The 27,842-nt window shown below is 37.9% G+C and overlaps 1 protein-coding gene across 2 annotated transcripts in view; it reads left to right on the forward strand.

The window, feature by feature from the left end:
- Positions 1-27,842, forward strand: part of PTPRR (protein tyrosine phosphatase receptor type R) — a 269,220-nt gene that overhangs the window by 127,281 nt on the left and 114,097 nt on the right. For both annotated transcript variants that reach the window (XM_043887108.1, XM_043887116.1), the window contains exons 3-5: positions 15,600-15,713; positions 18,373-18,528; positions 26,747-26,857. In XM_043887108.1, coding sequence (XP_043743043.1) covers positions 15,600-15,713; positions 18,373-18,528; positions 26,747-26,857 — 381 coding nt within the window. The remainder of the gene's footprint in view (positions 1-15,599; positions 15,714-18,372; positions 18,529-26,746; positions 26,858-27,842) is intronic.

A 27,842-nucleotide genomic window follows, 5' to 3' on the forward strand; every position in this document is an offset into this window, starting at 1 on the left:
ATCATGACTCCAATTATGCTTAAATGAAAAAAAAAGAGTGTCACTAGGAAGATTGAGAAGTAATAACAGGATGAAATTGGCACAGTCATGCTGTGCATTAAAGTTATGCTGTAGACAACATCACTCAGAACCTTTATTTTCCAGAAATGAGATAATTCTCAGCATTCTAATCACTAAAATAACACATTGTGGGAAATTATATGCTTATTATTTTGCCATCTTCTTCTACAGATGAAAAAAACCACAAGAACATTGACTAAAACTTATTCCACCTCTCTCTTTATTCATTTTTAGTTATGCAGAAAATTGTTACTTCCCACTGTGTCAGAAAAATCAAGATTCCTGAGAATAAAAGTTGAAAGGACACTAAATCATAGAGTTTTTATTTGCATGCCCAGAACACATGCCAATAAACCTCGTTTTATTTTACCATACTTCTTGGGAAATTGGGTGGTTCACCAGAAGAGTGAAAAACAGAATCCTATTACAGTCATAGAAGTGAAACATAAACTACTTCATGGAGGGAATGGAAATAAAAGTAAATTTATAACATCCTTCCAGGGATGTTAGACCACAAGCCACCCTGTTGATCAGACTGATATTTCAGAGCCTGTGTGGTCCTCCCTGCCACTCACAGCTCAAGATTTCACATGTGAAAAAAGTCAAAAGTCCCAAAAGAATATATTCCTGTTGATTGCACATAAGCCCATAAAGATAAAAGGGGACAATCTCCCTATTTAACCCACAGAGGGATTAAGCACCCAGGGTCTGTAATGATTGATAGTTTCTTCATTTTTTAAGGTAGTATTTATATGCTTAGTGGCTTGGGAAGCATCACTTTCTAACTGAGAAGCAAAGTGCTTGAGGAGTTAAAGGATTATTACTTTGCCCTGGAATGTCTATTTCCAAGCATCCCTAAATGCCACTTAGAAGTCAGCCTGCTCACAATTCTTACTGCATTCGGTGGTCAGGTGTCTCCTCCGTCTTTTCAGAAAAGCTGCATGAATGGAGCGGTCATGGCTGTGATGATTAGTTTTGTCATCCTGACGGGGTTGATTGTAGAAACCTGAATTAGTCTGACCTTGTTTTTCAGGCAGCATTCTTCTGAGCATTGGGCTTTTGTCTGTAGGGTTTCTGCCTGGCCTTGATTCTAGCCATTTTCCATTCAAGCTTTTGGTTAGTGTGCCTGCCTGCAGCATAAGAGATGCTGAAGGACAGGGAGGGGGAGTAACAACAGAGGGGAGATTGAACGAGAATGCAGAAATAAGAATAATGGAGAAGAAATAATAATCAGTACAAGGTAGAAAACATAATCAGGGGAGTTGAATGTGGAAATTTCTGTTGACTGGAGCATATAATAATGAGACTTGAAAATTCTGTTAAAAGCAAGTAACTTGCTATTATATTTGTTTACTGTACTCAGAGTAATATCTGTTCGTGGGTAAATCGTGATTTTTCCCCTGTCTCCAAAGAACTTTGTGTTAAAACTGTATTTTCGTCTGTCTTACCCATAAATGTGTCTGTGACTTTTGTTAAAATATTTTTCTAAATGTAAATGGACACCAAGTCACAAAGTATAGGAATGATAGTATCATAAAAGTATATGAAGTGGTATTTTGTGATTTTTGGAAGCCTCATCTCCTCCATTGACTCGGAAAAGTCAAGACCATCACCATTTCATGATTTTTTAAAATAGCTCATTATAAAGGTGGGGGATTACTCCAAATTAAATAGAATTTAAAGTTTTAAGAACAATGTACTAAAATTCTTAACTTTATTGCTAAATTATGGGAGGCTTTTTTTTTTTTGCCACAAGGCATGTGAAATGAAGGATCTTAGTTCCCCAACCAGTAATTGAACCTGCTCCCACTGCAGTGAAAGCTCAGAGTCTTAACCACTGGACCATCAGGGAAGTTCCAATAGAAGAGTCTTTAAAGGCAAAAGAAAAGATTTTTTTACAAGAATGTTATTAGAGTATGTGAAAGGGAACACTAATTAAGAGGTAATATTAAAATAGAAAAGGGAGATTAATGAAGAAAAACTTTGTTATAAAAAGCTTTTCAAATGAGTAGGATAGGGATTGCAATCTAAATCACTAGATTGACTGTTTCAATATTAATATTTAATTTGCAGTAGTAGAGAGAGAAACAAGAAAAGGATCATAAATATGAATTTGATTCAGTAGCTGTAAGGAGTCTTTTATACAATTTGTATCTGAGTTGATGGTTCACACAACCATGGTTAGAAAGAGTGGGATAGGGAGCAAATGGAAGTAGAGATTCTGAAATCAAAGAATCCTTCTTAAAATGTGCTATTTTAACCTTGAACCTCAAACGTGTGTTCTTCCAAAATTATGTCACTTTAGCAAAACCAAATTGTTTGACCATTGCTTTTTCCTCTGACCTAGATTTCCTAATTGACTTTTGGCCAAAGTCCTTTGATTGTTAAATCAGTAAATGTAAGCACTGGAAATCCAATCAGGCCACTTCTTAGTATATTAATATTATTACAGTTCCAGGAAATAAGTATAAAACCTTCATTTAGTCAACAGATTTGCTCCTCACCCACATGCTGAGTATTCAGAGAAGTAGATCACTTTGTTGTTTTTAATACTGATGTAGTCAACCCACAATTTTAAGCAAAGTTTATGGAGCACTTTTTATCTATCAGTTTTAGCTGTTTTATGTTTGATAACAGGTGATCTTCAAAAGCCCTGTGAAAGGTATGCAGTTAACATTCGATTTGACAGATGAAGAAAGTGAGGCTCAGAGAGAGTTAGTAATTTGACCAAGGTCACTTAGCCCAGGATATATCAAAGTCTGTCTTATTAACCATGCTCTTAACTATTATATTATACTGTGGCAAAGTTTTCTTATTTGGTGTTTGCTTACCTGTGTACAACTTCCAAACTCATTATTATTTTAAGTCATATTCATTCTCTCTAGCTATTAGAAAACCGAGTACTCCAGAGCTTTTAAATGTGTGAGAACATAATTTGAGAAGCTCTTGAATATCTCCCTTGTCCACAAGGTCTTTCCTTTCTAAACAAGAATTCAGATACATTTTCTCACTCTCTACCAATTTTCATTTAGCTCCTTCATGAATTGTTTTAACTGATTAGCTAGTCAATTGTTTTAGCAGCCCATAGCTCTAACAGAGTCTAATATGAGAAACTTGTGAAGGTGGCATTGCAATTGTTTTCAAAATGTCACAAGACATTACTCTGCCTAAAAGTAGCATTGGCATGTCATGTGTTAAAAGAGGTAGCTCATCACAGTGTAGAGATCTTAAAAAGAACAATTAAGTCACATGATGCATGATTACTGTAGTATAAAGGTCAAAACTCTTACCACCTGAAGGGAAAAGATTTTTCTATCTATTTACCATCTTGTCTTCTTTGTTCTCAGAAAAAACTGGCCTTGGTGTTCTGCCTGTTTTTTCAGTATCCAATCACATCTTAACACCCCACCTTCCCTACCAAATTCTCAATATACACTCATTACGCACTAACTTTAGTTTATGAGTATCAAATTGTACTAACCCTTAAAAACTCATTAAGGGACACTTTAGGACAAAAGAGGACTTCCCTGATGGCTCAGCAGTAAAGAATCTGCCTGCAATTCAGGAGATGCAAGAGACTCGAGTTCTATCCCTGAGTCAGGAAGATCCCCTGGAGGAGAAAATGGCAACCCACTCCAGTATTCTTGCCTGAAAATCCCATGGACAGAAAAGCCTGGTGGGCTACAGTCCAAAGGATTGCAAAAAGTTGGACACGACTGAGCAATTGAACACACATACCTAGGAAAGAAGAAAGTCTGTGGGATTGTACCCCAGGCACCCATATATCTACACAGTGATCCTGCACTTTCAAATAAGTTCCAGTGAGGACTCACTTGGCCTCCCAATGGACCATGGGCCACATTTTGAGATTCATTACTTGAAGGGCACCAATTATTTCTCATCAACAAATCCAAGACCCTTTCCTGCATTTTTCATAACCTTCAGCAGCATCCAGCAGTATTGACAAACCTCTTTCACAAACTGCTCTTGACTCCACAGCACCATATACTAGATTTTCCTTGAACTCTGCCACCCCTGTAAATATCCATGCTGAAATCAAGGTCAACTAACAAAAATAGTTGTTGAGCCTTTTTGCCTTTTGTGGGTTTGGGCAATGGGGTGCAATGTAATGTCTAGGTTTGTTGCACCATGTATTGGTGTTTGAGGGGGACAAGAAATAGCATCTCTCTTCTCCTGCCCAAGAAAGACAGAGGAAACAGACCTGTGAAGATAAAAAATGTGACTTTATTGCTGATGGAGCTGCTGGACTGTGACTTAGGAGCATGAGAGTATACTTCTATGACTGCCTCTCCTTCTTTAGCAAATTCACCCACCAGTCACAAGAGTACTGGGCAACTGGGGCCTCACTGGAAGGGACAGAGCCTTCACAACTTACTTTACTATTTGCAAAGAGTATACCAGGTTGTATTGTCTTTACAGGTAAGCAGGCGCCAAAAGGAAGTACAGAGCTACATATGCCCCAGTGTCTCATTCCAAGTGCACCAATTACATGTCACTTACCCTCCCCTGGGGAGATTGAGGAGGGGAGGAACCAGGAATATTGCTATGTTTGAGATGCCACCACACAGAATAAAACATCAGGGTTGGGGAATCGTGTTTCCTCCTAACATTCAGTTCAGTTCAGTCGCTCAGTTGTGTCCGACTCTTTGCGACCCCGTGAATCGCAGCACGCCAGGCCTCCCTGTCCATCACCAACTCCTGGAGTTTACTCAAACTCATGCCCATCGAGTCGGTGATGCCATCCAGCCATCTCATCCTCTGGCGTCCCTTTCTCCTCCTGCCCTCAATCCCTCCCAGCATCAGGGTCTTTTCCAATGAGTCAACTCTTCGCATGAGGTGGCCAAAGTATTGGAGTTTCAGCTTCAACATCAGTCCTTCCAATGAACACACAGGACCGATCTCCTTCAGGATGGACTGGTTTGATCTCCTTGCAGTCCAAGGGACTCTCAAGAGTCTTCTCCAATACCACAGTTCAAAAGCATCAATTTTTTGGTGCTCAGCTTTCTTCACAGTCCAGTTCTCACATCCATACATGACCACTGGAAAAACCATAGCCTTGACCAGATGGACCTTTGTTGGCAAAGTAATGTCTCTGCTTTTTAATATGCTATCTAGGTTGGTCATAACTTTCCTTCCAAGGAGTAAGCGTCTTTTAATTTCATGGCTGCAGTCACCATCCACAGTGATTTTGGAGCCCAAAAAAATAAAGTCTGACACTGTTTCCACTGTCTCCCCATCTATTTCCCATGAGGTGATGGGACCAGATGCCATGATCTTAGTTTTCTGAATGTTGAGCTTTAAGCCACCTTTTTCACTCTGCTCTTTCACTTTCATCAAAAGGCTTTTTAGTTCCTCTTCACTTTCTGCCATAAGTGTGGTGTCATCTGCATATCTGAGGTTATTGATATTTCTCCCAGAAATCTTGATTCCAGCTTGTGCTTCTCCCAGCCCAGCGTTTCTCATGATGTACTCTGCACATAAGTTAAACAAGCAGGGTGACAATATACAGCCTTGACGTACTCCTTTTCCTATTTGGAACCAGTCTGTTGTTCTATGTCCAGTTCTAACATTATGGGAAGAGAAAAGGCATAGATATATGTGGCAGTTATAGCATCACATTAAAATGGATACATATTTGTATGATTATATATTAGATACATAATATATATTAGATATATATTAGATTATATATTAAATATATATGCACACATATATATAACATATGTGCACATTACATTATATTACCTACATATTAGAAAAAAAGCTAACACTAAAATACCACAAGGTTTATTTCAGGGTGATGAAATAAACTATTACGAATAATATTTATTTCTTTTTCCTAATTCTTTGAAGTTTCTAAATCTCCTATCATGAGCATATTTAGTTTTTATAATTAGAAAGATAAAATTTAAAACTCTTCAAATTAGTCACAAGAAATATACACTCTGATTAAGTGCCATTTACAAACAGTATAACACACAACTCAGGAAGCTGATATTGATTTTGCGCGTTAGAAACAAGTTTCAAAGAATTGGTTAGATGAAATAAACTGATTTTTCCCCCTCCTGAATGGTGCAGTAGTCAAAGTGTGTGTGTGTGTGTGTGTGTGTGTGTGTGTGTTTACACTCAGTTGTGAAGACCAAAGCCCACCAGACTCCTCTGTCCATGGGATCCTCCAGGCAAGAATACTGGAGTGGGTTGCCATTTCCTACTCCAGGAGATCTTACTGATCCAGGGATCGATTCTGTGTCTCTAATGAGAAGTCTCCTGCTTTGGCAGATGGGTACTTTACCACTAGCACCACCTGGGAAGCCCCAACATTGAAGCCCCACCCAATTATAGTTTTTGATTTTTGAACAGTGCGAAGATTAGCTGAACAGACCCCCACGTTCAGTTGTAAATCCAAATGTAACTTTGATTACATTACTCAGATGTCGGCCCTCCACATCTGAGGTTCTGCATCCTGGGATCCAACCAGCCCTTGCTTTGCGTAATGCTGTAGTGCATACCCAGTGAAAGAAATCAGTGTATTTGTGGACCCACAACTTTCAAGCGAGTGCTACTCATGGGTCAAGCGTAGTAACTACACAATGTTGAGTGTGATGATTTACAATTCCTTCACTTCACAAAGATTTATTAAACACCTACCAAGTGCCAGGCACTATTCCAGGTCCTGGAGACATAACAGAGAACCAGAAAGGCAAGTTTCCACAACGGCGGTGCTCACATTTTAGTGAAAGCATGCATCCTAGGTTGCTTCAGTCATGTCCGACTCTTTGTGACTTTATGGACTGTAGCCCACCAAGCGCCTCTGTTCATGGGATTCTCAGGCAAGATTACTGGAGTGGGTTGCCCTGCCCTCCTCCAGGCACATTTTAGTGAAAGGAGGTATATAATAAGCAAACAAACAAACAAAAAAAGAAGCAAGAAACTATAAGATAGTGAGGAATGCTATCCGGAAAATAAAGCAGGGTGATGTGATAGGGATTGGCCAGGCTGGGACAACCCCTCTGAGGAGACGACACTTAAATTGAGAGCAGAAAGATTAGAAGGACCCACCATATAGTGGTGTTGGATGACTATCCAGTGGGCAGACAGATGCCATGGCCATGGTGTGGGAATGAGCACAGCTTGTTTGAGGAACAGGAAAAAAGGGTGGAGTGACTTGAGTGAGAGATATGAGATGAAATTTAGAAGGAACAGGAGCCAAATAAAGTAAAGCCTGGTAAGCCATGTAATTGAATTTAATTCTAAAGGTAATAGAAAGTCATTGGAGGATGTTAAAAGAGAAAGGAAGCTGAACTCTGGGAAAAAATAGATTTAAAAATGGATAGAGAAGATTAGGAAACTATAAACGAAAGTTTTGTGCCATTTCCTGTCTGAAACAGTTAAGAGAGAGCATATCTTATCTGAAGCATCACAAAGAATACACTGACAGAACTCAGAAGATAAACGAAGATAATAATAAAACATACTTTACAGAATCAAAATCACACTAGAAACCAAAGAATTAGATTAGATTCTATTGAAAACGTATAAGAACACAGAATAGACCTGAGAAAATTTTGATGAAATAAAGAAGTGGTAAGAGAAAACAAGTATATTAAACAATAAAGTGGTTAAAAAGAAAGAATATAAAATTGCAAATTAGTATCCTTAAAGATGAGCCAAAAAATATTTAGAAGAAAAATCATTCAGATGTATAATAGAAAGAAATACTTCTGAAATAAGACATCTAGGATGTGTAGACATCAAGGCTATGTATGTTGCAAAAACTACCAAATCAGGAAACATCCTGGTGAAACTCTTTAACTTTAAAAAATAAAGACTCCTATGAGATTTCAGGCAGAAGAGCAAGTTATGTACAAGACAGGCTGGCCTCAGGCCAGGGCATTTTTCACAGCAATTTTCAGTGCCAAGAGGCATTGGAATAATAGCAGCAGAGTTTAAAGGCAAAGAATAAAAATGAGGATTGAATCAAGAATTTAATATCCAGCCAAGTTGTAATTTATTGTTAAAGGCACCATAAGTACATTTTCTTTTTTATTTATTTATTTATTTACTACTTTACAATATTATATTGGTTTTGCCATACATTGACATGAATCCACCATGGGTATACATGTGTTCCCCATCCTGAACCCCCTCTCCATCCCATCCCTCTGGGTCATCCCAGTGCACCAGCCCCGAGCACCCTGTCTCATGCATCGAACCTGGACTGGTGATTCGTTTCACATGTGATAATTTACATGTTTCAATGCCATTTTCAAACACATAACATGGGAGGAAACATAGTGCTTATGAAGCCTGCTTGAAAGAATCTACTTGATAATGAAATACAGCTAAATGAGAGATACATCGAAATAAAGAATTCAGGAATGGTATGCCCTTCTTAAAAAGAGCTGATCATGATCTTTACTATGAATATGTAACTAACACTACAGAGCTTTACAAATTTTAATTACAGAATATATTCTTTAGTGTAAATAATGCTAACACAATTCCAATATTTTAGTGACTTAATGCAATAAAGGTTTATTTTTAACTCATATCGCTGTTTAACAAGTGTTGGATGGGACCTCTGCTTCATGCAGTGATCAGGTCCTATGCATCTTCTTTTGTATGGCTCCATCATTTTATTACAGTCTTCAGAGTTACGCTGGACCCATACAGCTTATAGACAGAGGGAAGAGAGAGGGTAGAGAAGACTGCCTCAGACAGAAAATGTCACTTCACTTTAATTTACATTAATTGGTGAGCACTATTACATGGCTCCACCGAGATATAAAGGGGCTAAGATGCCAGGAGGAAACAATAGGTTTAGTGAGTAGTCTCTATTACATAAAAACATAAATATCATCAAATATAACAATATAAAAATAATAATGTAATTATAAAAATTGGAAGATGATCATGATAATTGATGCAAGAGATGTACACTTCCTCACTTTTCATAGCATCAATTAGTAAATATTTTCTGAAGTTTTCAAATAAAAAAATAAAGATTTAAATATATTATCATGCAATATGTATATTATGAACATAGGCACCTGAAGAAAAAATATTTAGAATGACCAAAAAAAAAAAAAGACCACTTAGCAAAAGACAGAAAACTAAGGAGGTATAGAAATAAATTTTAAAAGATAGCATAACATAAAACACATTTAGATCTACTAAAATAATAAAAGTCAATGGGATCAGCTAAGCTATAGTAAGAAATTATTAGGTGAGACTCAAAATATGATAATCAATGACAGTATCTATTGTAAATACAGAAATATATCTGGGATATATTTAATAAATTAAATATATATTAAGTGGAATAAAGCAAGCTATGGACAATATGTGTAGTTTAATCATATTTGTGTTTAATAATAATAAACATGGTATATAATAAATATACATTATTTTACATTCTATATGCATAGAAAATATTTGCAGGAGTACCCAAGAAATAGCAGTGTTGTGTCTGAGGATTGGAATGAAAAGTTAGGAGAAGGCAAGCATGCTTCCATTTTTTATTATATATCTTAAAATTAAAATTTTTGTAATATGAATTTTTACTATTAAAATTTAAACAAAAATAACTAAAGTTCAACATAGAGTACTGTCAGAGAACTGAAAGATGCAAGCAAAGGGAAGGGAAAGAGAGGTCATGGAAATCTGACAGCATTATATTTTCTAAAATATAGAAACAGAAGTAAATTTGGTAGTGCATGAGGAGAGGGAAAAAGGCAAGTTCAGCTTGAGTAATACTGTGCTTGAAGTATAAATGGAACCGTCAGGTGGAAGGCTGCAGGTGTGACTCTAAGAAATGTGGGAGCATGAAATATGGAAATAAAAATGATTAGTATGTAAGTGACAGACGAGGACAGCACAGAGAGTTAGAAGAAAAGATTGAGTGATGGTATAAAATTCCTCCAATAGATCAGGCTTTTCTTCTCTATTCAGAGACAAGAGAAACTTTTGCTTTTGTTCTTGGGAATCACTTGACATTCCAACTGCTGGCCAAAAAAGGAAAACTCCTTGCCAAGGATGAGCTTAGAGATCCTGGGTAACAGTGAGCACACATTAAATTTAGGAAGAGGTGAGTGGAGTCTTCCTGACCTGCTTGGTCCTAAAGGAGGCTGGGATCATTTGTGGCTGTTGGGAATTGAAACTGAACTTCTTTGAGGGCTTTGAGGACATCTCTTTGGCTTTCCTCCCCCTATTAGGGTCACCAGGTGTGGTCCTGACTCTTACTGGGGGTGATCAGATGACAGAACAAGCTTCAAGAGGTGACTAACATTTAGAAAACTGACCCGCCCCTGCCCCGGCCAGGCAAAAATAATTCAAACTGTCCTTTAAATAGAAATAACTGAAAGCTAGCTGCATACTTACAATTTAAACATAATGCTGGTACATAAATTCAGCTGCTACATTTTAATCAGTTTCCTCAAATTGATTTATATCTAAGACTCATAGGCTTCAAAAGTTTTAGTAGACTGTCTAGTGACCAAAGAAAGAAAGTTATATCACAGGGGTATTTCTTTTGTGGGAAGAAGTTGGCTTAGGGGAGGGGACATGGGACCCAGATCAAAAGAACTGACTCAGGAATCTTTTTGCAAGGCAGAAGCCCAATAAATTTAAATACAGATAGAGCTTGAAATCTTTGAATTTTTACCATGCTTAATTTTTTATATGTTTAGATATTGATAATATCAATAACAGTACTCAGTTGTTTGGGATAGTAACTCTATCTGCATCACTCATTACTGTGAAATGGCTTAGCATTTGTACTTGGAAAAAGCATTGTAATTTCTTTTAAACTTAAAATTTTCAGTCATTTGTATGTTAAATAATAGAAATGACCAAATGGGTTTAGAATAAGACTGAAATATTTCTTGCACTGTTATATGGTAACTTTGAAGTTGTTACACTGTTATTGCCATGGAAATTTATATGCTGTTATGATCTAACTTAATAGGATGAGAAAAAGCTGTGTGTTTCTAGCATCTCTCCAGGTGGGAGAAGGTAACATATATTCTTTTATTATAGGAAGTCATTTATTTTCCCTGAAATAAAATTTTCATTTTTTCTAGAACCCTTTCTTTTTCTCAAATTGTAATTGTATATAATGTCTGGCATGTATTAGGCCTTCCAATACATTTTTTGCTTGTTTGTACTATATTTTAGCATTACTCTTTTATGGTGAATAGTCAGAAATACATGCATGTGCTGTGAGATCAGCTTAACTTTTCACAGGCAAGCAGAGAACTGAGGTAAATTATTCAAATATTTGATGCAATGAACCGGATGATTGGAGTTTTAAACCAATTGCTTCAACTCACTTCTTTATTTTAGTTAGGGAATCTAAAATTTCTGTTTCAAAGGCACAGTTTTACCTTCTTGGAACATTGCCATCTTGAGTGATTTTAAATCTTGAGTTCCCATTTCACATCCATTTGCCATTTCAGTCTGAGAAACTTAGACTTTAATACTGTTTCCACAGTTACAAGCTTCAAGTTAATCATGGCCCTGGGAATTGAGTTCTCAAGTGTGTACACCACCCCCTGGGCTCACAGTTCTCAGCATAGACTGTTGGCTCCAAACCGTGCCCATGGGAATCAAGGGTTGTGCCTGCTTGCTCACCCTGCCTGACAAACACTGCTGGTGAGCCAGAAGTCGGTGGTTCCTCATCAGTGTTTGCAGTAACAGAGGAACCCATCTCTGGGCTTTCCAAAGGAAGGGAGTAAACAGTCTCCAACACAAGGTCCAATATCTACTGGCAGCTTCCACAGCTTTGCAGAGCTGAAAGTAAGCTGTTAGATAAGAGGAAGTCTCTGTTTCTCAGAGCCACCAGATGGATTTAGTTTTTCTAATCTTTTGGATTTTCCATAAAGCATGTTTTCATAAAATATAAAGTGTGCTTAAAAGTATTATGTTTTTCTCATTACTGCATTTCCATATCCTACTTATCCTTCAGTTTTATTTTCTGCATCAAAGTGTGTGTATTCAGTCACTCAGTCATGTCTGACTCTTTGTGACCCCATGGACTGTAGCCTGCCAGGCTTCTCTGTCCATAGGATTCTCCAGGCAAGAATACTGTAGTGAGTTGCCATTTCCTCCTCCAGGGGATCTTTCCCACCCAGGGATCAAACCCACATCTCTTGTGTCTCCTGCATTGACAGGCAGATTCTTTACTACTGTGCCACCTGGGAAGTCACTGCATCAAAGTATATTTTTGTATACAGGAAACATTTTTAAACCATAGAAAAGCACACAAAATAATATAACAAACAATTGTGAATCATTAAATGGCTTTCGTCTGATTTTTTTTTTCAAGTGTTACTGATGGCATGAGTGTAGCTTTTCTACATACTCCCAGCAAAATTCTCCTTTTCCCCTCTCCAGAAACAAGTTTTACCTTATAGTTAGGGTTTGGATAGAGTTTTTCAATAGTTCTTTCCTATTATAGATCTCTGATTTTTGCCAGAAGTCTTCCAGCTACCTAACATGACCAAGCTCTATGGCCCCTGCCCCTACGCAAGTATTAAAAGACTCTAAGGTGCAAAAGCAGTATAGACTTCAGCTGTACATTTTGATTGGAAACCATTATACTTCTTTTGACCTCCCCTACTCCCTTTGATTTCTCTGTGTGTGTGTGCGTGTGTACTCACTTGTGTCTGACTATTTGCAACCCCATAGACTATAACCTTGAACTACAAAGAATGCTCGAACTACTGCACAATTGCACTCATCTCACACGCTAGTAAAGTAATGCTCAAAATTCTCCAAGCCAGGCTTCAGCAATATGTGAACCATGAACTTCCAGATGTTCAAGCTGGTCTTAGAAAAGGCAGAGGAACCAGAGATCAAATTGCCAACATCTTCTGGATCATTGAAAAAGAAAGAGAGTTCCAGAAAAACATCTATTTCTGCTGTATTGACTATGCCAAAGCCTTTGACTGTGTGGATCACAATAGACTGTGGAAAAGTCTGAAAGAGATGGGAATACCAGACCACCTGACCTGCCTCCTAAGAAACCTGTATGCAGGTCAGGAAGCAACAGTTAGAACTGGACATGGAACAACAGACTGGTTCCAAATAGGAAAAGGAGTACGTCAAGGCTGTATATTGTCACCCTGCTTGTTTAACTTCTATGCAGAGTACATCATGAGAAACGCTGGGCTGGAGGAAGCACAAGCTGGAATCAAGATTGCCGGGAGAAATATCAATAACCTCAGATATACAGATGACACCACGCTTATGGCAGAAAGTGAAGAGGAACTAAAAAGCCTTTTGATGAAAGTGAAAGAGCAGAGTGAAAAAGGTGGCTTAAAGCTCAACATTCAGAAAACTAAGATCATGGCATCTGATTCCATCACCTCATGGGAAATAGAGGGGGAGACAGTGGAAACAGTGTCAGACTTTATTTTTTTGGGCTCCAAAATCACTGTGGATGGTGACTGCAGCCATGAAATTAAAAGACGCTTACTCCTTGGAAGGAAAGTTATGACCAGCCTAGACAGCATATTAAAAAGCAGAGACATTACTTTGCCAACAAAGGTCCATCTGGTCAAGGCTATGGTTTTTCCAGTGGTCATGTATGGATGTGAGAGTTGGACTGTGAAGAAAGCTGAGCGCTGAAAAATTGATGCTTTTGAACTGTGGTGTTGACGAAGACTCTTGAGAGTCCCTTGGACTGCAAAGAGATCCAACCAGTCCATCCTAAAGGAGATAAGTCCTAGATGTTCCTTGGAAGGACTGATGCTGAAGCTGAAACTCCAATACTTTGGCCACCTTATGCAAAGAGTTGACTCATTGGAAAAGACCCTGATGCTGGGAAAGATTGAGGGCAGGAGGAGAAGGGGACGACAGAGGATGAGACAGCTGGATGGCATCACCAACTCAGTGGACATGGGTTTGGGTAGACTCCAGGAGTTGGTGATGGACAGGGAGGCCTAGCGTGCTGTGATTCATGGGGTTGCAAAGAGTCGGACATGACTGAGCGACTGAACTGAACTGAACTGAGACTGTAACCTGATGTGAAGAGCTGACTCATTTGAAAAGACCCTGATGCTGGGAAAGATTGGGGGTGGGAGGAGAAGGGAATGACAGAGGATGAGATGGTTGGATGGCATCACTGACTCAATTGGACATGGGTTTGGGTGGACTCCGGGAGTTGGTTATGGACAGGGAGGCCTGGCGTGCTGCAGTTCATGGGGTCACAAAGAGTCAGACATGACTGAGCAACTGAACTGAACTGAACTGAGACTATAACCCACCAGGCTCCTCTGTCCATGGAATTCTCTAGGCAAAAATACTAGAATGGGTTGCCATTTCCCCCTTCAAGGATCTTACTGACCCAGGGATTGAATCCACATCTCCTGCATCTCCTGCATTGGGCAGGCACGTTCTTTACCACTGCGCCACCTGTAGCAATGAGTATTTGGTCATTTCCAATCACTTATTTTGTACCAACTTTATGTATAGAGAAGTTACTATTTCCTAACAAAGCTATAAATTACTGAAGCAGTATTAATTCTTCTTTCACAGCAAACTGGGAGAAGGTCCTCTAAGACTTCTTACACTCTAGTAGATCACACTTAAAGCCAGTCGCTTAATCACAAAAATGTGTACATAGACCTGCACCTCATTTTATAGAACAGATGGTATTGCAGCCATCTAACAGTTACCGATAATCTTCTATGGTCAAGTTAGGGAATTAAGCGTTATAAAATAAGAAATGCCTAAAGATTTTGTTTTCCCACTTTGCAAAGCATCCATTTCAAGTGATTATGATGCATTTTTGAAAATACATAGTTAACTAATTTGAATGTAATAACAGCACCCATGGCTTGAATTAAGGATGTAGTATTAATTGCATACCTTGGTTTATATTTTAGGAATTTTTAAACTTAGTTGTCTTTTTCCAAAGCTATTTGAAAATTAAGAAATTGCTTGCCCAAGCAATTGAATAAGAATTATTTACCTTAGACTCAATTATCAGTTCCATTGGTTTCTTTACCAGAGTTTGAAAATGCATCATTGCAGCTCATTCTTTTGCCTTGCACTGGCAGCAAATTGCTCTATAGAGAAACTGCCAAGTCTGGTGTTATGGAACTTACACAGAATCTTCCTCTCTGTGACTGTGTGTGAACACAAATTAAGGATGCCCTCTGGCTTGGATTACTGAAATGTACTTGGCTGCATGTTCCATTCTATCATCTGGACTTAAAGCAAAATAAATCAGTACACATTTCAGTGAAATTCTTTGTGAATTGATCATTCATATGAATTCTTGATTATAACTAGACAAATCACATCATTATATATACAATGTACCATCTTCCTAAGTAACACCATTTAAAATTTCACATAAAATGTCCCTATAATTTTATCTCCATTAAAAATGAAATAAAGCACCATGACTGTGAATTTCTCAGAGTCACAGGAATTGTTGTGGTCAGTCATCCATCAGGAACTGAATGTTGAAAATCAAAGATTTACTATAATTTGAATTTTTTATTTTCCAGACACTGCAAATGGATGTAAACAGGCTGAACATAACCTTGCTTCGAATATTTCGCCAAGGAGTAGCTGCAGCTTTAGGACTCTTACCCCAGCAAGTGCACATCAATCGCCTCATTGTAAGATACCTACGTTTAGCATTTCCAGAGTATAAGCTTTGATCTTTATTGCAGGGCTCAAGAATAATGAACAATAATAAAGAACACCCATGCTGTAGTTTTATGGCCCATGAGCCAAATCTGGCATAACACCTGTTTTTGTCAAAGAAGTTTTATTGTAACAAACCATACCCATTTGTTTACATATTGTATAAGGCTTCTTTCACGCTACAATGGCAGAGTTGAGTAGTTGTAACGGATTGTCTGTCTAAATTGAAAGTTAAAGTATTTGTTAACTGGTCCATTACAGAAAATGTTTGTCAACTTTCTCATAGTTCAAGACTAGCTACCCTGGTAGGTATAAATAGAAAGGCCCCCGAATACCTGTCTCACCACCCTGATACTCCTCCCAAAATATTCTCCCTAAGAGAGAATGTTTTGTATCAGGTAAGACTCTGTCTCCAGACAGCATCTATTAAAATCCCTTCAGGTATAGGAGGATGAAGGATAGTGAACACACAGGCAGAGGATTTTGAATAAAGAGTGAAGAAGAACCATCCTTAACGACAGCAGTCCAAGGAAAATGCAAGAATAGTCTTGAAATGTCAAGAGAAAATTTGGATGGATAATTGAAGTGGGACAAAGTAAGCCCAAAGGATCTTTTCTATTAGGCCCACTTTAGACCTATCAATCACCCATATCCTTTCTTTTCCTCCTCTCCTCAGTATTTAGGGACCTTGATATCATCCAACTACATGTTCCCATCTGTACTTGAAGGTGGGTGTGAGCAAAGGCAAAGAAAGGCAGATTAAAATATGGTTTTCTCTTTGTAAAAAGCATATTATCAAAGCTTCCTGTGAAAAGGGACTTTGGAATAATCTTTTACAGTTTTAAAATTGTTCTTAATTTCCACTGCCTTAGAAACTCAAGCAAGAACTTCGTGTTCTCCTGCCCTAAATTCTTAGGCTCCTGCTCGGGCTCAGTTTTACATCAATACCTGCATTTCCACATATGGAGAAGAATTTGCTTTCAATTTTGGTTTAGAATTGTTATTTCTTTTCCTTTTTCCTGTGTGGAGGGTAAATTACTTTCATCCCCATAATAACTTTTATTCTGTGAGTCAGCTAATCTCTGGGACTAAATAAGATTTTTTAAAAAACAAAGTTTTTAACAATACCATAGAAGAAGAAATATAGCATTTCCCATTATCTTGAAAGAAGTTATTTATATCCAGAGTATACCTTACTCAAGTGAGAAGTGAGGTATTATAGATGTCTTAGATCTAGATTTTACATATGTATATGTACACTTAGATATCTTAGATATACTTTTATGTGTGTAGATTTAAAGAGTATAATGGCTCTTTGAAAGGGTAAAAGAGGAATTTGCCACACCTAGAGTGGGATATGCATATCCTCAGAGAATGTTAGCACCATTTATGCATGTTTATTTCTAAGAGTAGTTTTTGTAATAGTTTGAGTTATGATGACACCTGAGGAAGCATAGTATAGTGATTAAGAGCAAGTGCTGTGGAAACAGACCCAGAATTCTGTTTCATTTCCGGTTTGGCCGTATCCCAGCTCTATGACCTAAGTCAGGCTACTTAGGTTCTTTCATTTACAAAATGAAATGACTATAATACCTCTGTCCTGGAGGTAACAGGTTTAAGGCACAGGGGAGCATGACAAGTACAAAACAAGGGTCTCTCTCTACTATCGTTGCTATTAGATCATAAACTATTTGAATTATTACCAGCATCTTTCACATCAGCATTGTGTGATATCCTGTTGTTGTCTGTTGTTTGCTGTAAACACAGAAACATTTTTTCCTGGATTGCTAGCTGTCCTCCATTTGATGCCTGGCTGAACTTCTGATAAATTACATTCAAAGAAAATATTCTTTAAAAAAAAAAAGTTTTCTAGCAGGATAGAACCCTGCGTATTGAAAAGAAAAGCTAACCACCATTTTCTTTACACGTGTTTTGTGTAAGTTGTGAAAGAGACTCTATCAATGGCAGCATCATTTTGTGCAGTATTTGTTTTTTATGGGTGTGTGGCACATCACCCATTTATGGTAAGAAGTCCTCTCACCCTGCCTCAGCAAATGAGGTCAGACTAATAGGAAAGTAACATGATATCATTGCATAACACATGCACTTCTACTGAACAATAAATCTTAAGAGTGTGACTTATTTAAGGTGAAAAACAGGATCAGGGAAGTAAGTTCAAAGACAGCATTGCCTTCCTTAGTTAGTCCAGTCTTCACATTAATGCAACTTATAAGATGGGGTGGTGATGTCTAATAACTGTACTCTTAAATCAGATTTTGCTTAGTTCATTTGATTTTAAAATACGTCTTTAAACACAATTTCTCAGGAAACATCTGAACAATATATCTCAAAATTTATAGTATTGAATAGAAAATAAACCAGCATCTAGTGAAATATAAAATTAGAAAATGAGGCATGTTAACTAATTGAAAGAAGGCCATTTGCAGATTTGGGACTTTGGGCTGGTAATTTTAAGTGTACAAGAGAATACTTAATAAAAGTGATCTCCAAGATGCCATTTAAAATCTAAGGTTCTGGTTTTCTTTAATATTTCTAGAGGAAAACCAAAAAATATTTCCCAAACTTGCTTCACATGTCTACTAACATATACAAATAATCTGCTTTTACTAGGAAAAGAAGAACAGTGTTGAACTATTTGTGTCTCCCATAAATCGAAAAGCAGGATTTTCTGATGCTCTGCCATCTGAAGAAGTGCTGCGTTCACTCAATATCAATGTTTTGCATCAGAGTTTATCCCAGTTTGGAATTACAGACGTCTCCCCTGAGGTAGGTTGTTGAGTGGAATATTTCATTTAAAATTTTGCACAGTTAGTGTGACACAACCCAATTCTAGGAGACTTTGAGATGAAAGCTGTTGATTGTGTGTTAACTGATGATATAAAAATCTCCCTAAAGGTCAAAATTCTCTGATTTCACTCTGTGTATTTTTATTCCTTGAGGAAGTTCATTTTCATATCAAAGTTTCACTTTTTGACACTTTTTACTCCAATCTTTATGGCCTTATAATTTATTTTGACTTATTCAACAAATTGTCCAGAAGAAAAGTCATTGAGATATATTTGTCAATTGATTGCTTGTTACTGAGCTGTTCCAAAAAACACCCTGATATCTTTCCTCCTCAACAGTTTTGCTTCTCATTGTTTTTGTTATCAAAATGGTCACTTTTTCCACTAATCAGTGAAAGTCACTCAGTTGTGTCTGCCTCTTCGTGACCGCTTGGAATTGCTGGGTCTTTGTTACTGGACACAAGCTTTCTCTAGCTGAAGTGCCTGGACCTGTCGTCGCGGTGGCTTCTCTTGTTGGGGACACGGGCTCTGTGGTCCATGGGCTTCAGCAGCTGTGGCTTGTGAATTCTAGAGTGAAGGCTCGGTAGTTGCAGTGCACAGGCTCAGTTGCCCCACAGTATATGGAATCTTCTCAGACCAGGGATCAAACCTTTGTCCCTGGCACTGACAGCCAGATTCTTAACTACTGAACTACCAGGGAAGTCCACGTGTATGTGAAAGAGAAGTGAAAGTTGCTCAATCGTGTCTGACTCTCTGCAACCCCCTGGACTGTATAGTCCATGGAATTCTCTAGGCTGGAATACTGGAGTGGGTAGCCTTTCTCTTCTCCAGGGGATCTTCCCAACCCAGGGATTGAACCCAGGTCTCCCACATTGCAGGCAGATTCTTTACCAGCTGAGCCACAAGGGAAGCCCAAGAATACTGGAGTAGGTGGCCTATCCCTTCTCCTGCGGATCTTCCCGACCCAGGAATCGAACCAGGGTCTCCTGCATTGCATGCGGATTTTTTACCAACTGAGCTACCAGGGAAGCCGCTTACCTTGGGATTAATATGAAATGTGGTTTTTCAGTTGGTGAGAAACCCAGTCTTTAGAACTATGAATATTTCCTTTACAGTGTTTTCTAAATTTGGCACTTTTCAGATTTCGCCTACCACCTCCACCATTTTCATTCTTAAATAAATCCAGTCTTGTTTTTACTTCACCTTGCTGTGTCCCACTCTTAACAAACTTGCTAGAATAAACGTCATCCCAAATAAACATAATTAAATTCACAGAATCATAGAATTAGACCTTGAGAGAACACATATGGACATTTCAAAGATGCAGAGAGTAAGGCCCATAGAAATTAAGTGACTTCATCAAGGTGACAAAGCAAGTGAAATATTAAGCAGTATTTAGCATCTAGACATCTTATTCCTAGTCTATTTCCCTTTGCAGTGAAGCACACTGCCTCTCATTATAGCAAATGTCAGGTGTGGTATAAAAAGCTTTGTTACAAGATTGAGTTTGAATCCCAAAGCCAGCATTTAAAATGTGTGTGTGACTTTGAGTGATTTAGTCTCTGTGAAATTCGGTCTGTCTTTACCTAGTATCAGCCTCTCTGAGACTCAGATTCTTCATATCCTATATGAATATAGAGAAAGAAAAAAGGAAGGAAGAATGAAATAAAGGAGGGAGGAAGAAGAAAGGAAAAGGAAACAAAAGAAAAAAGAAAAGAAAAAATTTGGTATAATCCTCATCTTATAAACTTGAAATAAGAATAAAATTTTAAAACGTAAGAAAATACGTGGAAGTCATCACAGAGTAGACACTGAACAAATATAATTTGAATGCAGAATGAAAATGTATTTCATTGCTGAACCATGACTGTAACAACAGCCTCCAGCTGGTTTCCCTGCATTTAATGTTGTTTTCTTCCCTGCTGTCTCCACCACCAACCCCAACACACACACATGCATACACACATGCACACACACACACGCATACGTGCACACACACACACAGTGTTTTCTTTCTTGCCACCAGAGGAATCAATCTAAAAGCAAATCCGGCCATGCCCTCCAAATGTCCTGATTCTCCTCTGGCTTCCTAAATCCTACGGAATCAAGTCTGAATTTCTAACTGTGATATATGGCTCTTTGGGTACAGAGCTTTATTATTGTTGAACAACACTCTCTTGGTTTATGCTTCAGCAAACCCAAACTTAATAGGCTCCAGGACACCGCACACCATTTCTTCTCTCCGTGGGCTTGTGTGTATGTTGATACGTCTACACACCTTTCATGTTTCAAGATCAGTCTACTGTATAGCGAAGGCTTCCCTTGTGCCTCCACAGGCCTGGCTGCTGGCTTTGTGTTCTCACTGCGTTTAGTACAAAGACGTATCCCCTGTTGGCCTTCAGGTCCTACACTGTTGTTCCTTGAGAGCATTTTATGTGTGTACTCAGCACCTTCATTCAGGGCCTGGCATGCAGTGGGGGTAAAAATAGCCAATAACTGAGCTAGGTGGTGTCCAAAGCCAGAAAAATAAATGCATAAGCAAACAAACACACAAATAAAATATGATTTTTGCTTTCGATGAGTTCTATTCATAACAGGGCAACAGGAGACAAGCAGATAAGGAGAATACAGGGGCTATGAAAACATAACCGTACTGTGCTGTGGGGGGTTTGAGAAAGAAGAGGACACTTCACACTTCAGAGAGACCAGGAGAAGGAGTGAAGATGAACTCAAACACCCAGACCCCTCCCCAGCCCTCGCACGTGACCCTGGAGAGGCTCCCTCTTATGCATCAAACCAAACTCCATGCCCGTAGTCCAGGCCCCTCACAGACTGACTTGTACACATTTTGCTCTGAACAACTCATCTCTAAAAAAGATCATTAGGTTAATTTACACTGCTACCCATCCTGGGTTGGGAAAATCCCCTAGAGTAGGACGTGGCATCCTGCTCCAGTGTTCTTGCCCGGAGAATCCCATGGACAGAGGAGCCTGGCGGGCTACAGGCCAGGGGGTTGCAAAGAGTCAGACACAATTGAGTGCACACACACACACACACACACACCCATAAGCTTTCAGTGTTATTAAGTGTTTCTTCCTGGTGCTTTATTCTGCCTTTAAATGACATCCTGAAGGCTTTAGGAATATGGCAGCTTAGTGAGTCATCTAGATTTGTGACCCCAGGGAAGCTCACCGTACCAAAAATTAGTTAAAATCAAATATTTGAGGTGCAGCACACCTCAGTCTGGTAAAGGCAAGCAGCCTAGCCTGAATGCCTGTCACAGAACTGTTAGCTGTCAGTAGACCTCAAGCCTGTACTGCATTTGAATACTGAAAGTGTATTTGATGATCAAAATATGATAGTGTCTGAAAGAATTGTGGGAGTCTAACAATCTAGGAAACCTAGACTATGGGAAGTTTTGTATTACAGGAGCCTAGGATGTGTTTTAATTGGATATAAGGAACATTTCATCAAGGACTGGGGGGTTGTTGTAGCCTTTTCTTCTGGCACTTCTAGAATGGGCCCAGTGATACCCTCTGACCAGAAGCCCTAACTGCTGCCAGAAGAGAGCCATCCTCAGTGTTCACAGGCTCTTGCTGGGAGCTTCAGACACGAACAGTCCAAGAGGCTCTGCAAGAGCATTTGTTGATAGTTCTTTAGGCTGATAGGTATTCTGCGAATTTCCCCACTTCTTTATTCATCGTTGTGGTTCATGTGTAATAAACAGCTTAAGCCTCAACCCATTCTTTCACATTTCTAATCCCCAAATTATAGCCCTGTTATGGTAACGTGGTTATTACCAGAACAAAAAAAAAAGGAATACTGGTATTTGGGGTTTTCATCCTTTACATTGATTACAGAACATGATGAATGCTGTCTTGAAGCATCCGTTTCTACACTTTTATTAATTACTTTCAGGGAAGGGTGTTTTGATGTTGTTGTTGCCATTTATTTATTTGTTTGATTTTACTTAAATTAAAAACTACCCTTGGAAAACATAGAAAAATACCAAACAGAGAATTCCTTTCACTTACTCATCTGTGTTTATTTCGAATTTAAGTTTCTTGACCGACAGAGACATTTTTTCTTTTATATATTTTCATATGATACCTAGAACATTGTAGGACCTCAAGTATTGTTTAAAGATGTTCATAAAGATTGAAAACTAGACTTCCTCTTGCCTAATAAGTTAAATCTCAGGGAAATAAAATTAAATTCATTATTTTAGTTTCTATATTTAAATGTGTTTACAAAATTAATTAAATATCTTTTGAAGCAGTACATTCTGCATTGATAGTGAAAACGATGATTTAAGATTTTGTTGTTGTTCAATTGCCAATTACCCTAGTTTCACAGGTCTTATATTTCAAAGGAGGATGTTACCTTCTTTGAAATAACAGGTATATAATAATAATAAATAACAGGTCAAGGTAATGAACTGATACCTTCTTGGAATGTTTACAAAGAGAAAAAAATCATACCAAATAAATATAAAACATAATTCATGAGTTTGGTGATTGTTCCTTTAAACATTAGCCAGTTGTCTAAACAGTTATATAGTCCTAGCCATACAGTGACAAGGAGGAATACAGTCAGTTTTAACATGGGTCAGATCATGCATACCAAATTGTTTACCTTGTGTATGATATGGTGGAAGTTTGGCATTTATCTAACAAAACCATATTGTTATATGGTCAGTTCAGTTCAGTTCACTCAGTCATGTTTGACTCTTTGTGACCCCATGGACTGCAGCATGGCAGGCTTCCCTGTCCATCACCAACTCCTGGAGCTTGCTCAAACTCATGTCCATCAAGTTGGTGACACCATCCAGCCATCTCATCCTCTTTTGTACCCTCCTCCTCCTGCCTTCAATCTTTCCCAGTTGGGGTCTTTTCTAATGAGTCAGTTCTTCACATCAGGTGGCCAAAATATTCAGCTTCAGCTTCAGCATCAGTCCTCCCAATGAATATTCAGGACGGATTTCCTTTAGGATTGACTGGTTGGATCTCCTTGCAGTCCAAGTGACTCTCAAGAGTCTTCTCCAACACCACAGTTCAAAAGCATCAATTCTTCAGCGCTCAGCTTTCTTTATGGTCCAACTCTCACATCTATACATGAGTACTGGAAAAACCATAGCTTTGACTAGACGGACCCTTGTTGGCAAAGTAATATCTCTGCTTTTTAAGACGCTGTCTAGGTTGGTCATAGCTTTTCTCCCAAGGAGCAAGCGTCTTTTAATTTCAAATCTGCAGTCACCATCTGCAGTGATTTTGGAGCCCAAGAAAGTGAAGTCTGTCACTGTTTCCATTGTTTCCCCACCTGTTTGCCAGGAAGTGTTGAAGTGTTATATGATACATCTCATTAATCTGCCTAAGTCAATTAATTAACCAGCTAATTTGTAACATTTCCATTTTATTCTTACTCTGTGTGCTTCACCTGTCTAAAAAGATATAGCTCGTAAAGTCTTTGTATTATCTCTCCTAGCAATGGAGATATTTCCCAGCATTTGGGGTCAGAATTGGCTTTTTTTAAAAAAAGGAAATTATAATGCATCAAATTATTAAACAGGATGTAGAGAAGTCATTGCTATCAGTATAGGAAACCACCCACTTTTTAAATAATCAAACTGAACAAAACCCAGCAGCTTCTTCCACTGCCACAGAGTTAAAGGGAAAGTGATATGGTTGTGAAATGAGATGTAAAGATAATACAGTACATTGGTGTGACCTCGCCATGGAGCCTCTGAATCATTAAACCCTCAATCCCCTGTCAAAATGTAAAAGGCATCACAGTAACCTTATACAAAGGTTAGACTGGAGATTTTGTGAATTACAATCTTATGACTTGTGGGATCTTAACTACAAACCTCTTCACTTACTACCCTGCCCTTATCAAGGTTTTTAGATCTCTGTACAAATATAGTAGTGCTCAGTAGGACCAGCATGACTCAAAGGAAATCTGTTTACCAAGAAAGTGCAGTGACTAAGTTCTAGGAGTTCAAAACATGTGTCTTTCTAACTATAGGGGTAGGGGGATGGGAGGTGGGAAGTTCATTCCTCCATCATTGCTGCTTTGCTTAAAAGAGAAATCATAATTGATTTGTCTTAAGCAGAAAGGAACATGTTGATGTTCCAGGAGGTGCTGAACTATAGCAGGAAAAAAATGAACCAAATCAGGTTAGGAACACAAAATCTCTTTCCACCCACCTAACCACTCCTTTTTAATCCAAATTTTATATGAACTAAAGCTCAGATCCTCACACTTAAATTTGACAAGTTTATGCTGCCTACTTGAAGGCTTAAGTGCTTTGCTTTTATAGCAAGCAATAGATGCTATTTAGTTGCCTGCAAAAAAAAAAAAAGCTCATTTCCATATTTATACTTGATTTCTACAAGAGTTTTCTCTTCTGTTCGTTTCTAGCTATGTTTACAAAGACATTGGAATAAAATATGGTCTGGCTAAGACAAGTTGTCACTTGAACCCAAGATTTCCTTTTTAGGAGGACATATGAGTTTCTACTTATTTAACAAGCAAGCATTTTCAGATTCTCCATCAACTTACCACTCATGTATTTTTAAAACATGCATTAATCATTTCTTGCATCTATGAATTTGTCTCTGTCTTAAAGAAGGCAAGGTATTACAGTGAATTTAAGTGTATTTTACAAGCAAAAGAAAGGGAAATTCAGCTACTTCAAGCAACAGAAGTCTTCCTCACATAGTTATAACCACAATTGAACTCAAAGATCCTTTCTGTTCTGTTTTGTTCAGCTCGCCACCAAGACTCACTTGAGTTTCAGGATAGAAATTTTTCATAAAATATTTTTCAAAAGGCAAATATTTCTTTTCGTCTAATTTACAAACATGGAATGCATTTTTTAAGTCTTGACAACTAACAATGATTTCAAAATTCAGACACCTACAAGACCAGGTTTTGCTGAAGACTTTTTTTTTTGAGACAATTACTATTTATTTTTCAGGATTCTATAGGTTGACTAGGATCAGCTGGGTGGTTCTTCTTTTCCACATAGTATAGGCTGAAGTCATCCCAGCGGTTACATTAAGTTGGGAATTTACCTGCCTCTGGAATGCTCAAGATGACCTTTCACTCTCCAGAGCCACTGTCTTGGACGTTTTTCGTCATTCACTATCCTATTGTTCAGGGCTTTCTTAATCACTAGAGACAGCTCAACTAAAGGGAAGAAAAATCAGAATTCAACAAAATGTAATTTTAGATGAGTGGGAGCATTCAACTTGATTTAGCCTTATATGTTTTTCCTATTTGTGGACCATTTGGTTTCCAGCTAAATTTTCTTTAACCTAAATCTGTAAATTTCACTGAATTATAAAACTTATGTAAACTTATAATTTATATAAATTATAAAGCTCCATTGCATTATAAGATGTGATTTTAGTAGATGCATTTAAAAGAATAGGTAAAATTAAACTAAATCATTCATTGACATTTTATTCATGCTATTTCTCTACCCTTTCACCCCCCAAATAGTAAGCTAAGTTAATAAACAAACAAACAAATAAATAAAACTATTTTCCTTTTATTACCTACCAAATAATTTTAGATATTTTGATGCTCCCTGATGATTTCAGTAAAATATAAAGTCCTAACAATTTATATGGCTAAAGTGGTACATTCGTCAGATTTTGACAAAATAGACTGGATTTTTAAAAAAAGATTTCATAAAAAAAAGGAAGGAAATGATCTCGACATTGTTGCTCTGTTTATTAATGCATCATGAGACTGCACCTGTTTCACTTTTGTTTAAAAGTTGAGAGCAGTGTTACAGCACGTAAATCAGGGTGTTGGTGTTGTGGGAGGAGTCTGAAAAGAGTAAGGAAAGCTTCAGAAACAATTTCCTCAACCCAGAGAAGAGCAGAACTCTCTCACCTACGAAGCAGGTAGTTGCTGAGAGAAAGCTCGAGGGACGTTAACAAAGGCTGGGGCCCAGCATACCATGTCGGGCTTGCTTGCTCCTATACAGGAGATAAAATAGTCTTAATGTCTGAGAACGGCAATCCGATGTCTCAGATCAGTTTGAGAAGCAGCTCTGACAGTGGGGGATGTAGGTGTGTTCTACTACACTGGATGGAATCAAGCTAAAAATATGTTTAGTGTCTGATAAGAACGCCAGTCTCCTCAAGCTCTCGTTTAACATCGGACTTTCTGTTTTGCTTTCAAAGAAAAACGTTTTACAAGGGCAGCATGAAGCGGACAAAATCTGGAGCAAAGAAGGATTTTATGCTGTTGTCATTTTTCTCAGCATCTTTGTTATTATAGTAACCTGTTTGATGGTAAGTTCGTTTCTTTATATATTTTCTCTTTTACTGAGCCCACCATTTGATATTATTGGACACACTGCCATTCATTGGAAAGACTGGGAACAGAAGCAAGGCTCTGATCCTGCTAGGTTGGGAATATTTCACATCTAACAGCAGGGTGAGAGCTAAAGGAAAACCTATGGAATTATGGATTCTGACCTGCAGAATAAGGCTATAATTGCACTGAGGCTTTTAGTAACTTGATCAACCCTGAGAATGAAGCTTCAGAAACTGATTTAGCGAGGTCACCGAAACCCTCAAAGTCGTTTAAATCTCATGAGTGCACTTTGGGATTACTTTATTTCTTCTTTTATATCATCTTTATGCAACTTGGGAAAAAATTTTTAAAGAAATATGTCTTAGGGGTAAGTTTACTTCTTAATGAGTAAAAATAAGGTTTTCTTATTTTTAATGGGCCTTGAAAGCACTCTATGAAATTCCAGGCATGAAAAGGAGATGATTATAGGCTAAAAGGCTAAACAATTCATAATCAACTAATTCTTAGGTGAAAGAATAATGTAAAAGTATAAAAGCATACACTGCAACTGGCTGTGTAAATGACAAGTTATAGATATGAAGCCTTTAAGAGTATATTTCAAATTTAAAAAAGTAGAACTCCAGATAAACTTAAACACACTAAAATAGGCAGTGCTTCTTCGTGTTGAATGAATTAGCAGTTACCTTTCCAATAGAATGATAAAATTTTCTATTGTTTTGAAAATTCTGTGATATAACTTTAAAATATTTGAAGTTTATAAATGGGTTTTAGTATCTTTTTTTCCTGTCTGCTATGTTCTTCTTAATTTTGCACATTTGTAAAAGCATTCCCTCCTTAGTTTTTAAATGCCCCCTGCAAAAGACATCACTCTAGTTATGCTTGCGGCAGTCAGCAGTGTTGCTGGGTGTCTTAATGGGTTTTGTTTATTTGTGATCCTTGTCCTGGGAAGGGGTTTATATT

The sequence above is a fragment of the Cervus elaphus genome, chromosome 3 (assembly GCF_910594005.1).
Source record: "Cervus elaphus chromosome 3, mCerEla1.1, whole genome shotgun sequence".
In the NCBI taxonomy this organism is placed as follows: Eukaryota; Metazoa; Chordata; class Mammalia; order Artiodactyla; family Cervidae; genus Cervus; species Cervus elaphus.